Source organism: Centropristis striata, chromosome 18, assembly GCF_030273125.1.
Source record: "Centropristis striata isolate RG_2023a ecotype Rhode Island chromosome 18, C.striata_1.0, whole genome shotgun sequence".
Taxonomy (NCBI): Eukaryota; Metazoa; Chordata; class Actinopteri; order Perciformes; family Serranidae; genus Centropristis; species Centropristis striata.
In genome coordinates, this window is record NC_081534.1 from 16,977,220 (window position 1) to 16,991,331 (window position 14,112).

The following is a 14,112-nucleotide window of genomic DNA, read 5'->3' on the forward strand; positions in this document are numbered from 1 at the left end:
AACAGTGTGCACATTTTATCTTATAAGAAACAACAAAGCAGAGAGATATTTGTAGCCTTTAGATTCAGAGGAGATTTGAAAAGCTTCTCATAGTGCCAGACACTTGGCTAAACTGTGTGAAAGGAAAGTTGAAATAAGATGGGCTCAACAAAACCCTGATGGTCCCATTAACTTTGGAGGCTGCTCCTTTGGGGCAGCTATTATAATAATAGCTATGGAGGCCCCGCAGAGTTGTGTATCACTTCACAGACAGGGAAAATGGAGTACTGATCTTCAAACACTTGAACACAATTCAATACCAAAGTAAAAAACAATTACCTTTCATATAAAACATTTCTTATTCACTGCTTGAATAAAGAGGTAAAGACTGAAAAATTTGCTGCCAAGTAAAATTTTATATTCTACAGTGAATCAGCAAAGCTACTGCATTGCACATTTAAGGGTCTGGAGAAACCCAGCAGCCCAGCATTCAGTGCCAAAAGACATGGGAATACCCTTGACAGTCTACCAGTATGTTACAGGGGTAAAGGGCAACACATACAACGATATATGACAAGCATCAGTGCACTGCACCCATTATACTGTGTGTAAAGCCCACAAAGCAGCTGGGTCTTGTCGTGATGTCAGATGTCAGGAATCAGAAAATTTTCAACATCCAAGCATGCATCTACATCCAAGCAGGAATTTCATTAACTTCCAGGATCAACACATTCCTGCTACTGCACTTTGAGTGCTTCCTCACTCTGCATTGCACATCCCATGTGTTTACTTAAGGCGTCAACTGGTGCAAAGATTTATGATGTGTTGCACTCAACACATGTTGTAAATAAACACATTAAAACTAATGTGCAATTAAGTTCAGTTGACTAGAGTTGTATGTCTTTTGCATGTGGGAGGGAAGCAGAAACTAGAAATCTGTTGTCATTATTAAGTTAAGTGTTTCTAAGCTGTCACAGAGTGGCTGATATTGTGTGAGACAGTAAAGTCCTCAGGGGGAAATTGTTTTTAGTTGCAGAAAAGCAAAATTAAGTCTAATACCTATAAGATTAAGTGCACAGTTTTAGGTCATAATTTTGATGAATATGTTGACGATGATCAATGGTGCAGTCTCATCCAGACCCTCCGTACCATCATCTGCTTCCAGACCCTTCACAGCCTCCACTCTTGCTTCACCTTCTCTGTCCTGTCTATTACGAAATCTTCCCTCAGAGCTAAACTGGGAGAACAGGAAGATTACAAGAATGTTGCTAAAGCACAAAATATGTTTTGGCAAAGCTCATAGAGTGGCCAATGCACACGGCCAATTCCACTTCTGTTTTTCAGGTTGTTGATAGAAAAGTTAATTTTTTTGCCTCATCATCTCTTCAGCATTTGTTTATTACTTGCCTTGGGTTGAAAGCAACGCCTCTTTTACTTTTTTGTTTTGTTGTCTATTGCAGTGTTTCTCACAGTACACGATATAAAAACATTGGCGTTGCAGCTTGTTCCTGTCTATTTACATGCCAACTACAAGAACTTCATAGCCTTCGCCAGGAAAGGGGATGAACTGAGTATCTACACCCAAGTGTCAAGTATGCATCACTGCTGATTGAAGAGGGGGGATCAACCAAAACCTGAATACTGCTGAGTCATTTGTCCTAGGAATGAATACTGATTGTAGCCTTTCCCACTAAAGAAAAAAAAAACGATGTTAGAAGTTTCTGTCCAGTCAGAATGGGCATAATGCTCAGATCAACTACTATGACCGTCTCACTCATGAAGCTAAAGTACTGTATTTGCAAATTCTTCTCCAAACATATCTGACACATTATGTATGGATGAGGACTGAAAGCCAGCGTTCGTCCTCTTGAAATTTTAATGGGACAAGAAAAGGGAATGCTTGGGATGTATGGTCCCTCCTCCTGCTTGTGTTACCTGCTCCTCCTCCTTTTCTCCTTTTATTCAATTCCATAACTCTGCTTTCGCAAATTCTTTCATTTATCTTTCTCACAAGCCTCTTCTTCCACTTCTTCCCGATGCATTAGCTAACCTCCCTCGTTTTCCCATTCCAAGTGTCTCATGTGACTTTGCAGCTTCTCCTTCCCAACTCGACATCTCTTGAGATGCAGTAACTCCTCTCCTTTCTGCTGCTGTGTCTTGAGGTTGTTGCGTTGGACGGCGATGCTTACTAAATGTCAGAGGCGGTCAAGCGCCTCCGCAAGAACACAACCCGCCCTGAAAGCCGCTGCCGGCCACCTGTCCATCACATCAGCGCTGTCTCAGATCATCAGGTCTGACATTTAACCCATTCACCACTTTACACTGGGACAGATCACTGGCCAATGATATGATTGGCTCTGATGGATAAATGCTGCATCTGTGATTGGAGGAGACAGTGGACAGCAAGTTCCTTGAGGTGAGGTGATTCTGCACTTCAGTTCTTGTACCTCAGAACTCAGACATTTGCAAATGGAAAAATTAGATTTTTCTTGTTTTTCAGCCACATATCAGCTCTTTAAACGTGGATTGTTGTTGATGTAATACCAAGGAGAGTTTTTAAATGATCTGTAGTGCTAAATGTATAACCGCATGTAATAACAGTGGATAGTGTATAGGGGGGAAATTAGGGGATAGAGAGAGAAAGATGGATGACATTAAGCAAAAGTTCCTGTACTAAAATCAGGTACGTTGCCTTTCATATGGTTATACGGTTTGATTAATGTTAAATGTATTTTTCATAGGGCTGTCACAATATCAAATTTTCACTACACAATTATCGTGGCCAAAAGGATTCACGTGACCTATATAATCTTGATAAAATTAGAAAATTAGCAAGAAATAACTCATTGTTTGGGAAATGAGATACACTTAAAATAGTGTAGGGAGGTGGATAACTGTACACAAATGTACAAAAAACTGTAATTATTTATGAGGTGCTAGATTATTTATACAGTATTATCATAACATGTATTGTAATATTCTGTATTATAAACATGATATCAATATTTCATTAAAAAAATGCATATCGCAACACCCCTAATTTCGATTTCGAATGATTATCAAATTAATCTGAATCTCATAAGTTTTACTTTCACACACTATCCACCATCCTAAAGTATGTACAAGTGAATTTGTGTACATGTATTAATGTGTGCAGCCATAATTGTTTGTTTATGTGTATGCTCTCTTTGTGTTTATGTGTGTGTGTAATAACCTGCTGGTGTAAAACCTTCAGGTGTTTGGGGTAGGTTCACACCTGGGCCCCAGTGATGGGAAAGCCTCAAAGGCAGAGTAAGTGACCCAAATAATGAGTGTTCAGTTAAAGACCAACAGAGAGAGAGAGAGAGAGAGAGAGAGAGAGAGAGAGAGAGAGAGAGAGAGAGAGACTCTGTCACCTCCTTTGCCCTGTGCACAGTTTTGCAAGCGTGCAGACAGATTTGCCAAATGCAATGCCGTCTGTTTGCATACAGCTTGACAGTCAGTGAAAACTAACAGTTCACACGGGCTGCAAACTGTGACACTGGCCCCTGCTCAGACAGACGCAGTTCATGTTACACCAGAGTGAGTGTGAGAGCTTAATTAAGGAGAAAAGGAAAGAGTGTGGCGGTGAGACGGACACATAGACGTGGCAGAAGGTCTTTCTTGTCATTTGCAGTTACGTGCGCCACTCTTACCTCTCTTTGCTGAACTTGAGGGAGTGGAGAATGGCTGGTCTCTTCTGCCTCAGGTTCCACAGGTGAACACTGTCGTCAGCCAGAGCACTCACCAACGCTCCCTGTCATGAGAGAAAACATACATTACATATCTCAGGAATGTCCAGAGACACATGTACAGGCTGCACATGTGTCTCTGTGAGCATGGCGCTGAGGCTCAGACTCTGAGTCACACTTCATTCCCTGGAAACTGATTTTAAATCAGGCAGCTTTCTCCCAGGTAACAACGATGATTCATAAGACGTATATAAGTGTATGTGCGCGGGCAGGAGGCACTAAAAATCGTCTCCATCTCTCCGAAGGTTTGTTTAAACTGCTGAGTCACAGTCAAACAGACGCTGACACACACACACGACTGAGCATGAAATACTGCATTTCTCATCAACATGAAGTAAATCAAACTCATGTTTCTTTTCCATATGAATCAGAAAGTGCTGCCGGCATTCAATACTCATAGCATGTGTCCAGCCTGTCAATGGACACTTGACTAAATGCTAATGAATTTTCCCTTTTGCTGCTTAACATGACATATAGACAGAACTGCCTGTTTTAGCTGACCAATCGTCTAATAAGGGTTGGGTGAGTGTGGGTTGATTCACATCTGAGATTTTCTGATTTTAAACGTAGTTCCATTGCAATGTCCTTCGACTGAGGCTGTGCTGAGGCACAACTGATAATTTCCATACTGCTGCAGATATAAAAACAAATTTGATAAAGTTTTTATGCACCAGAAAGTGTTATTGACAAAAGCTTAAGATCAAAAGTAATGAAATAATCAAGAAATCCCTTGAATATATTAGATGAATTAAGTTCATTTTCAACACCTTCTCCTAAATCCACACTCATCAAATGCAGAAGTTTTGTCAGTGGCCCTACACTTCAAACTATGATGCTCTACATACCCAATAGCATCACTTCACTTTGCTTGTTACATGCATACACTGTCTTTTCAAAATAAACTACCATATTCACAGTAAGAAATCTCAGTGTGGGTTAAAATATGTACATTTGACTAAGGTTTAGGCAACAGAAGTACTCAGTTAGGTTTGGGCAAAGATCGTGTTTTGGGAGTTAAGTAACTTATGTAAAGTCAACGTTGAGTTTTGGTTTCACCTTGGTTAAAATCCTGTGCTTTTTGATCCAAATCATCCACCCTGACCTCTTCCCTGCGCGGACTTTGTCTCTCGTTAAACTATGTCTCCTGATTTCCTACTTTACCTCTGCGCAAACTACGGCAACTTAGAGCATCATAGTTTGAGGTTTAGAACACCTGACCATGCTGCTGTATCGAGCAAATGTTGTGTGCGCTATTTTTAGAACTCTCTGCTCTGTACCGCAAACTGCAAAATGCTCATATGTGACAATATGGGTGGATTTGACAAACGACCTATTCTGACATTTAAGTTGGAGATCTAGAAGGGTAATGACAATGGGCTAAAATTTTCCATGGTGAAAGTCTGGTGAAAGCATTTGGTACAGTTAAGATACACTACAAAAAAAGCCAACTTGTATTGTTTGCCTAAAACAGTGATTTAAGTTGGTAAAACTTGGAAATATAAATTATTGACATTTAGGGCAATAATGTAAGTTAGCACAACAAAGGAAGCCAGTTGTCTGCTCAAAAATGTTGCTCAAAACAAAAAGTTTGTGAGTTGTTACTTATATCTTTAAGTTGGGGTTCACAACAAGGGACAATAGTTCTGCTAACTCTTATTTCTTTGTTGTGAAATGCGGGAAAGCGGTGAAATTCGGTCATTAGCGAAAGCTAGTGGCTAACTGATGCTAGCGGCTAACTGATGCTAGTGACGCTGCTTGTTACAGCTACAAGAGTAGGCATTAGCATATCAATGCTAACTCAAAATTGTGGTCGCAACATTAGCTGACATTTCATAGCGGCATTACAGTTACAAGTTCAAAAATCTGAATTCAGAGTTGAGCAAACTCAAAAACAAAACTTAAAATATTTAGTTTAATTGTCCAACTTAAAATTTAATTGAAGTTTGTTGCCTTGAAATTATGAGTTCACCCAACTTTTCTTTTTTTTGCAGTGTATATAAGCATGTTTATTCTACTTTTTTATTTTTATTTAATCAAATATACCAAACAAATCTCTATAAAACATGGAAAAACAGCAGGGAGATAAGTGGAAAAGGTGGTGAGATACTTTCACAGTACCAATACAATTCATCCCCATATTAGAACACAGTATGAAGTACTTCAACGGGTGAAATGTGAACAGGGATCGGCATTAAAGGACATTGAGCACAGTGGAATTTAATCTTCAGTAAGACTTTTGACTACAGATGTCTTGTCCTGTCTTTGGCTTTGTACTGTCCTGGTCTTACTGATGAGTACAGATGGCTCACTCGAGTAATTAGCAGTTTGCTGACTTCAAATGTTTCTCTGTGTTTCCTGTGACTTACCTCATTGATGAGAAACTGTAGCTGGATGACGGCCGCTCCAGTCTCGTGCTGACAGTAACACTCCACGCCTGGACGACCAAACCTAAAAGGTTTTCTGTTAAGGAACGTACAGTACCACCGAAGGGATGTTTCACAAAAACCTTGTGTTTGTTTTGTGTGTGTTTGTGTGTGTGTGTGTGTCATCTTGTACTTCCTACATAGTGAGGACCAGAACACGTTTTTAACCAACAGAGTGAGGACATTTTTGCAAAGTGAGGACATTTCGGCCGGTCCTCACTTCTTTTACGGCTTTTTTGAGATTTCAGACTTTGTTTAAGGATTAAAGGTTACATGAAAATGATGATTAACTGAAACTATATTGTGTGGTTACAAAACTAACTAAAATGATAGTGAAAATGTCGACTTTGTCAACTTTTTTCATACATAATGAAGATGGATAAGACAAAGGAAATAAAGGCAAAATTAACTGTGACCTCTTTTAATCTCCCACCCAACAAATACCCCATTACAAAAAACTAAAATTAATAAAAACGAAACTAAAACTAAAGCATTAAACAAAAACTAAAACTAGCAAACTCACTCTAAAAACTCATTAAAACTAACTGAATTTGAAAACAAAAATTCACAACAAAATTAAAACTAAAACTAATGAAAAATCCAAAACTATTATAACCTTGCAATGGAATTCACTGTTCCAATGAGGACCCTCACAAAGATAGAAGTACAAGAATGTGTGTGTGTGTGTGTGTGTGTGTGTGTGTGTGTGTGTGTGTTGGCAGCCCAGTATGCACTGAATATAGATGAGGTGTTTTTTGAATGTCCGGCAGCAGATTTTGAAGGTCATTTTGCTCCTCGCTACACCTGATACAAAAGGTCATGACATCTGTTACCTGGTTACCTGCTGGGGAGGAAAGTGGAATATCCACAGTGACATTTTAATGGTCTACCAACAGAGCTTGAACATATTTATCACCTACAATGAGGAAACAGTGCAGGATTTTACCCTTTATGACTCCCCACATTCCCGCGAATCACAGTCCTTTCTTTAAATCTTGTAATTATTCAATACCTTACAATTATACACCATGGGACTTACCAGGGAGCTTTTCAGTTTAAGAGAATATATTATTTAGGCACTTAAGAGCGAGTTACCTCACACTACATGTCATACAAGTGGATGGTTGCAGTCATACAGGAATAGCAGTATGTTAGACAGAGGAGAGTGCTTGTGTGGAATATAGATAGTGTCGAAACCAAACAGGGGAACATCGCAGTGCTGCAGCGAAGGAAGAAAACTGTAACAGGATTGAGGAGGAGAAAATGGAAGGAGGGGGAGAATACAGATATTCAAATATATAGAAAATGAATCAGCAGAGAAGAGGTGGATATTATGTGAGCAGATGAGAAAATAATAGCGGGGAGGGAGCGAGAGAGAGAGAGAGGACACAGTTAAACAGAGATCGGCAACTCTGATAAAAGATGCAGAGGAGAGAGAAAACATGCGGAGAAGGGCGGAAGGTTGGAGGCTGGGAAAAAAAAAGAGAGAGAGAGAGAGAGATGAGGGAAGGGAGAAGGGACTGACAGAGAATAACAGGCTTCTCTTCCTGAGGAGAGTGAATGGGTGAGCTTACTGATTATATCCATTCATTCTTCCCATGGCTCACAGGAGAAAGCTGGGGGGTGGTGATTTTTCATACAGGGGGCACATAGAGGTGTAACACCTCGGGGACAACGCTATTGCTCATCTTTAGTTAGTGTGTGTGTGTAAGGGTGGGGGGTGGTGTGTTTCTGCATGTGACCAGCTACTATAAATTGCCTGCAGAGGTTTCCAACTGAAACACAGTTTGAACCGCGCAGTGACTTTTGAATACAGATTAATCAAACATTACATTTGTCATGCATCCACATAGAAAGTCAGAGAGAGAGGCATATTCCTTTGATGAACCATTAGGGCAGAAAAAAAGCTGCATCACATGCTGGCAATGGTAGCAACAGCAACAACACAACAAGCTGAGCCCACCTTCAAATCTGAACCAAACACCAATAATCAAGTCCTCCTCTCCCACAGTGCAAAGTGCGCCACCAGCCCCCAGACAGCCACCCATGTAATTTATTAAGCTGTAATGCATGTAATCATTCCTGAGGTGTGTTGTGACTATCCAAGTGAATAAAGCCAGCAACACACACCTTGTTTCTCCTGAGCCAAAAACTCTTCTTGTCCATATTTGTTCCCTATGTATTCCCTCTTCTTCACAGTTTGCATCATTTTCATATTAATCTCCATTTAGTGCCTGCTATTTAATGTATTTGACCACAAGGCATCAGTGTAAAGATGCCACTCAGCTCTTGGGGTGGATTAAGCTTTGACCTCCCCCTCCTGGACAGGCAATTAAAGGACTTCAGCTCTGAGCCAGCCATGCCCTGACCTGGAGAAATCTACCAGCTCCACTGGATTTCAGCCTGTAAAGCACATGAGGGAGACTGAGCAGAGACCTAAGCTATGACACCTGGAGGGCGGCAACAAGTCAATGGCAATCAGAATCTTCCCCAATAAAACATCTGACATCTAGCCCAGCCTCCAAAGCTTTAAATGTCTCATGTTCACCCACCATCTCATAGCAAATCCTCAAAAGTTCTGTCTCACTCCATTTCAGACTCCCTGTAGTAATGGAGGTTTTAGTTAGTTTTAGTCTGCCTTTGCATAAAGTTGACTCAAGGCTATTTTATGTATAATTTCATCCCAACGTAACTGTATCTTAGACACAGATAGAGGAATTTAGGATTTCCTCAAGTGTACAGTATGTAAAGCAACATCTTCCATTTTTGATGTGACTAAAGAGGTAAACTGCAACAGAACCATTGTGTAAATGTCAAGCATATGTGCATTCCTCATCAAGCCTGCAGCTTAGGGGTGTGCCATATCGTATCATTCATGATAATACCTGCATTTTTTTTTATGGTTAAAAAAATGCATATCATGATATTGGATATTGACAACATTCCTACTTCTTGAATTAATTACCTAGGCTACACAAGATTGATGCATTTACAATTTTTTTCTCCCCCAGACCCCCTAGATGGTTATTTTTTTATTATTTGCTAATACTCAAAAGTCAAGAGTATTTTTTGTATTTGGGAACTGTTGAGATTTGCACTTTACACTACATTTTTGATTTTGATCATCATATCATATTTCTATTTATTTTTTATATTTTTCAGTATTTTTGATTTAAAAACAGCAAAAATCCACAGTTTGCATACATACTGTATGCCCTGGGTGCTACCACAGTGACTAAAGCTGGTGTTCAATGCCTGAACACCTGACATTTTCCTCTTATCTATAGTGCTAATTATCAATCTAGATTATTTTGGTGTGAATTGTCAATTGTTGGAATTATCGACCATAGAGATGTCAGCCTTCTCGCGAATACAGTGGAACTATTCCGCATTTGGCTTATGTTGCTGAAAGAACATTTGCAAATACATTTGACAATTCAGCAACAATGTAATTTTCTAGAACTCATGATCCAGTTACTCAAGATAATCCACAGAGCTTGTTGTGAGCAGTAAAGTTTCCACATGAAATTAAACAGTCTGTGAAATACTTTGTGCAATTTACACCAACAAAAATCTAGATTAAAGCTAACTCAGTAACTTGCTTTGAATACTGGGGCTCATATTTGCATTTTTCTTCATACACAACTTTGTCCCATCATATAGTTTTTTTTATAACACACAGCATTAAGTTTGATCCATGGGAATTAACACAGGGCTGCTGTCACAATAGTGCCACTTGCAATGGTTATAATATAATGGTCCAGAAGCTCTTAGTAAACATACATTTTCATGTTAATTTTAGACCCAGATGAGGGGCATTCAAATTAAGTGCAACTTCCCCAATTTATCCAACACAGACCTTATGGAATAAGTTCAAAAAAGAAAAGTGGCAGTGCTATTTGAGGTCTCAGCAGTGGTGCTTCAGATACAATGAAATCTGTAGAGTGACAGAAGGTCACTGCTGCACTGAACATTCAAGGTTTAGATCTTCACACACTGCAAGAAATTTAAAAATGAAAAGTACTTTGACCGTAAGCGAGAGGCAAAAAAGCTCATCAGCACTCACAGAATCACAGCCAGCGGATGAGGACAGAGGACCCCAGCACGCTCTCCACTTGACCTATATGGCTGCGATCCTTGAGGACACCGCTGCTGGCTAAACTGTCACAGACTTTGTTCATGTAGGTCAAAATGTGCAAGTGAAGCAAGTTTAGATCAGTGTATTTAATGTGCATTATGATGTATGGTGTGCCTAAAAGCTTTGACTGTGTTTTTGTAATAGTTTCCGTTTCACACAGGGAAAGTGATGAGAGAGAAAGTGTTGCTGTGTCCTTGCTGTTTGCCAAAACATAAGAAATAGTTACAGCTGTGAAGTGACTTTGAATTACTGAATACATGAAGGTAATCACTGGAGCTGGCTATTTGTCTTCATAAACTGCAAAGAAATTGATCTGCAGTGACTTAATAAGAGCTCCCTAAATTGAGGGAAGAGTGAACTAAACTGGGATAACATAAAATGTTACTTGTAGCTCACAGTGCTAACAGTTCTGTTTTCCTTAAAGCCTGACGAACATTTCAATAGTCGAGCATCCTGATTATGTGTAACCTTCAAACATGCGACAGTGCCTGTGCGTTATTAGTCAGGATGGTTTGGGCCTGGCGACAGTACAGTCCATCTCACTCAAAATTACTTAATTGAAAACTCTTTCCTTACGTTGCCTGGCAACCAAATCTTCCAGGGCCACAGAAAGAGAGAGGGAAGGATTTAAGGTTGTGCTTTTTAAACTGCTCGCATTGCCTTCTAGAGAGGCAGCACATTATCATGAAGCACACATACGAGGCGACACGGACGTGATCATACAAAACATTCTGCAACATGAATTCAAACCATCAAAGGAGGAGAAACTGGATTTTGTTCATGTTTCAAGTGAATGTTGGCACAATAATTATCATAGAAATGCAGCAGGCCACTACAAGACACTGGATCCAGACTTACAGTAGCTTCAGTGCATAAAGAGGTGTGCAAAGACATTGGGCATGGACTGAATTCTAGGTTCTGCACGGCAAAAGTTGTTTTTTTCAGGTTTGGAGGACAAGTTGGCCTACCAATAAAAAGAAAATTGAACCAACAGAGCAAACAAATAAATCATAACATACTGAAAGCCATCACATTGCAGCTTTTTCTTCCTTGAAAACAAGTTAACCTCACAAACTGATTAATCTTGATGCAGTAGTTGATGGAAACATGCATTAATAGAAAGTTTCTTTGCAGATTTTTTAGAAATCTGAATCTGGAATTTAAGACATTATCAAACATCCAATGCACATATTTTTGCAGTTTCTTAAAAAAAAAAGATGGTAAAAAGATGCCACACTGGTTTCAAGTGTGCGATAAAAGCCATATTTTTGAATGCACTTTGCTCAGGCCATATGATTAAAGGGTCATCGATCCTGCTTTTCCTGTTGATTTCAATAACTGAAATTAAATAGTAAATGGTGAATGAAATGCATTTGTAAAGGGCTTTTCTAGTCACAGTGTCCATTTAAATCGCTGCAACACTACAGATCATCACACACACATTCATACACTAGTGGCTGAGGCTACAAGGTGCCACGAGCACACTGCCAGGGCCAAGGATCGAACCACGGACCTTCAGTGGTGACCGCTCTAACATCTGAGCCACAACTGCTCTTTTTGATCGATTTTTCAATTCAGAATCGTAATCGTGACACCCCTATCAGTCATCGATGGAGTCAGACTGAATTTTTTTAAAAGAAAAATCATTTTAAAAATACTGACAATAAATCACTTGTTTTAGTTACATAATAGTATCACTTCTAAAGGTTTATGATTTGCAATGGTTTTATAATAAAGCAATACATTACTCACTAGTCATTTGAGACTGATGACCTCATCATTGGCTATTGGCTCAAAACTAATGAAACATGTATTATGTGGTGTTGCCAGAAAAAGGAGCGCTCCATCTTCAAAGTAATACTCTGTCTGTGTTATTTGTCTGAATGGCCTTTTCTGCTGCGCTCAATATGTGATGGTAATTCAATCTTTACCCAGTGCATGAAAGCTTTTACATTTGTTTTTGTAACCCTCCAACACCGGGCAGCTATTTACCACTGCAGTGTCAAAATGCGTTTCCTATAAAATACATGTTTCCTCTGGCGGTGTGTCTTTGCCTCGATTTCACGCCAGGGTGGGAAATAACATCATTTCAATTTCTGTGGGTTGTTTTCACATCATTGGCTTTTGACATGCTATAATAACATTTAGAAAATCTTTCACAGGATTAAAGAAAGAAAGACAATGGGAGACTCAGAGTGCCTGTAATGAACATGTTCATACTTTTGTATGGAGGTGCATTAGCCTGCATGTTATTAATTGAATTTGTACCTATAATATTCCCTTGGGGGAGAACATATGGAAAAATCCTCATGTGTAGAGAAATTATTATTTCATTTGGTTATATTGTTATGCAGACAATACAGTGTTTTTTTTTGGAGGAAAAAAAAGGTAGTAAAAGTCACAACTAGGGATGGAAATAATTAACCAATGATTAATTAATGGTCGTTAAGAATTTGTTCTATCACGTAGAATTTTTAATCGATCAGTATATTTTTTAATTTTAATTTTATCCATGACTGTGTATCGGTACTCACTGAACTGAAACACGGCCGAGCATTCAGTTCTGCGGCCGTATGTGAATAAGCCAATAAGCTGAGAATTAAGTTGGATAAAGCTACAGTTAACAAACTGAAAGTTACAATAACAATTATAAAACAACAATACAAGAGTATTAATTTGAGGAAAACAAGCTTACTGCATCAAACCTTGCTAGCATGAATTACAAGGTTTAATTTTATCCAAAACGTATTTAAACACAAAACACAATTAATTATGCAAGATTACTGTGAAAACTAACTGTCAATCGTAAAACTAGTTTTACGATTGACAGGATCAAGTCTCTTTTCGTCCTTTCAAAATAAAAGCGTCCGTTGTCAAAACAGGCTTTTGCATAGTACTGTCTATATATCTTTTATTTTGAGCATGTATGCATGCATGCAGCGATTAATGGATTAATTGAACGTTAACGTTATAGATAATCAAGTTAGCAGGTTTCTTCCAAATGCCCATCCCTAGTCACAACAGATCAAAAGTGCTACAAATGCTCGGAACGTAAAATAAACCTTCTGCACATGACCTTTCCTGATTCCTTACATGGCACACATGACTTTATAGGAAGAGTTCCTAGACATCTCGGGTGCTATAGACAAATTCTCGCCAGGGTTTTAACAAACATGACCCAAAGTTACTGCGAAGTGGCTCGACTCCCTCCACACGGGACAGGCTCAGTAGGAGACGTGTCACAATTGCTGACAAGTGCAGTCCTCATTTCGTTTTAACCGAGCGAGCTCTCCATCTCGCTCTGCGTCCCTCTTACCACACTGCACCAACGCTAAAAGTGGACAGACTGACCGCGGGCAGCAATGGGGGTGAGACAAGAAGACAGGAAAAGAGAGGAAGACGGAGAGCGAAAGCAAGAAAGTGGGTCAGCTTCACGTCTTGTCAAACCCGATGAAATTTTCCCTGAGCTGTTCTGGAAGTCAAAGTTGACTGATAATTCACTTTTATATTGCTCCTCTTATATTTATTTTTGTCAAAAGCCACAGGCAAGTTTCCTGACAAACAAATAAAGGTGAGTCACTGGGCATCTGGCAAAGCAAAGTTGTCATAGAGAGAAATTGGCTTGGTACGGTTGGAAACAGACTGCAGGTTTTATGAAACCGCGTTATCCAGGAATAGAGTTGATCCTGATAAGTGTAATTGAATAGGGATGAGCCTGTATTTCACATGAGAGAAGGGTTGGCTCGCTGCTTGTCTGCTCACTTCAAACACATCCTGCTTCTGTATATTTGTATGTCTGTGA

The 14,112-nt window shown here is 39.4% G+C and overlaps 1 protein-coding gene across 2 annotated transcripts in view; it reads right to left on the reverse strand.

Annotated features, from left to right (window-relative positions):
• The window catches only part of stxbp5a (syntaxin binding protein 5a (tomosyn)), a 121,943-nt gene that overhangs the window by 69,753 nt on the left and 38,078 nt on the right, over positions 1–14,112 (reverse strand). For both annotated transcript variants that reach the window (XM_059355896.1, XM_059355897.1), the window contains 2 exons: positions 6,116–6,197; positions 3,654–3,754 (listed from right to left, as the gene is read on the reverse strand). In XM_059355896.1, the coding sequence (XP_059211879.1) occupies positions 3,654–3,754; positions 6,116–6,197 (183 nt within the window). The remainder of the gene's footprint in view (positions 1–3,653; positions 3,755–6,115; positions 6,198–14,112) is intronic.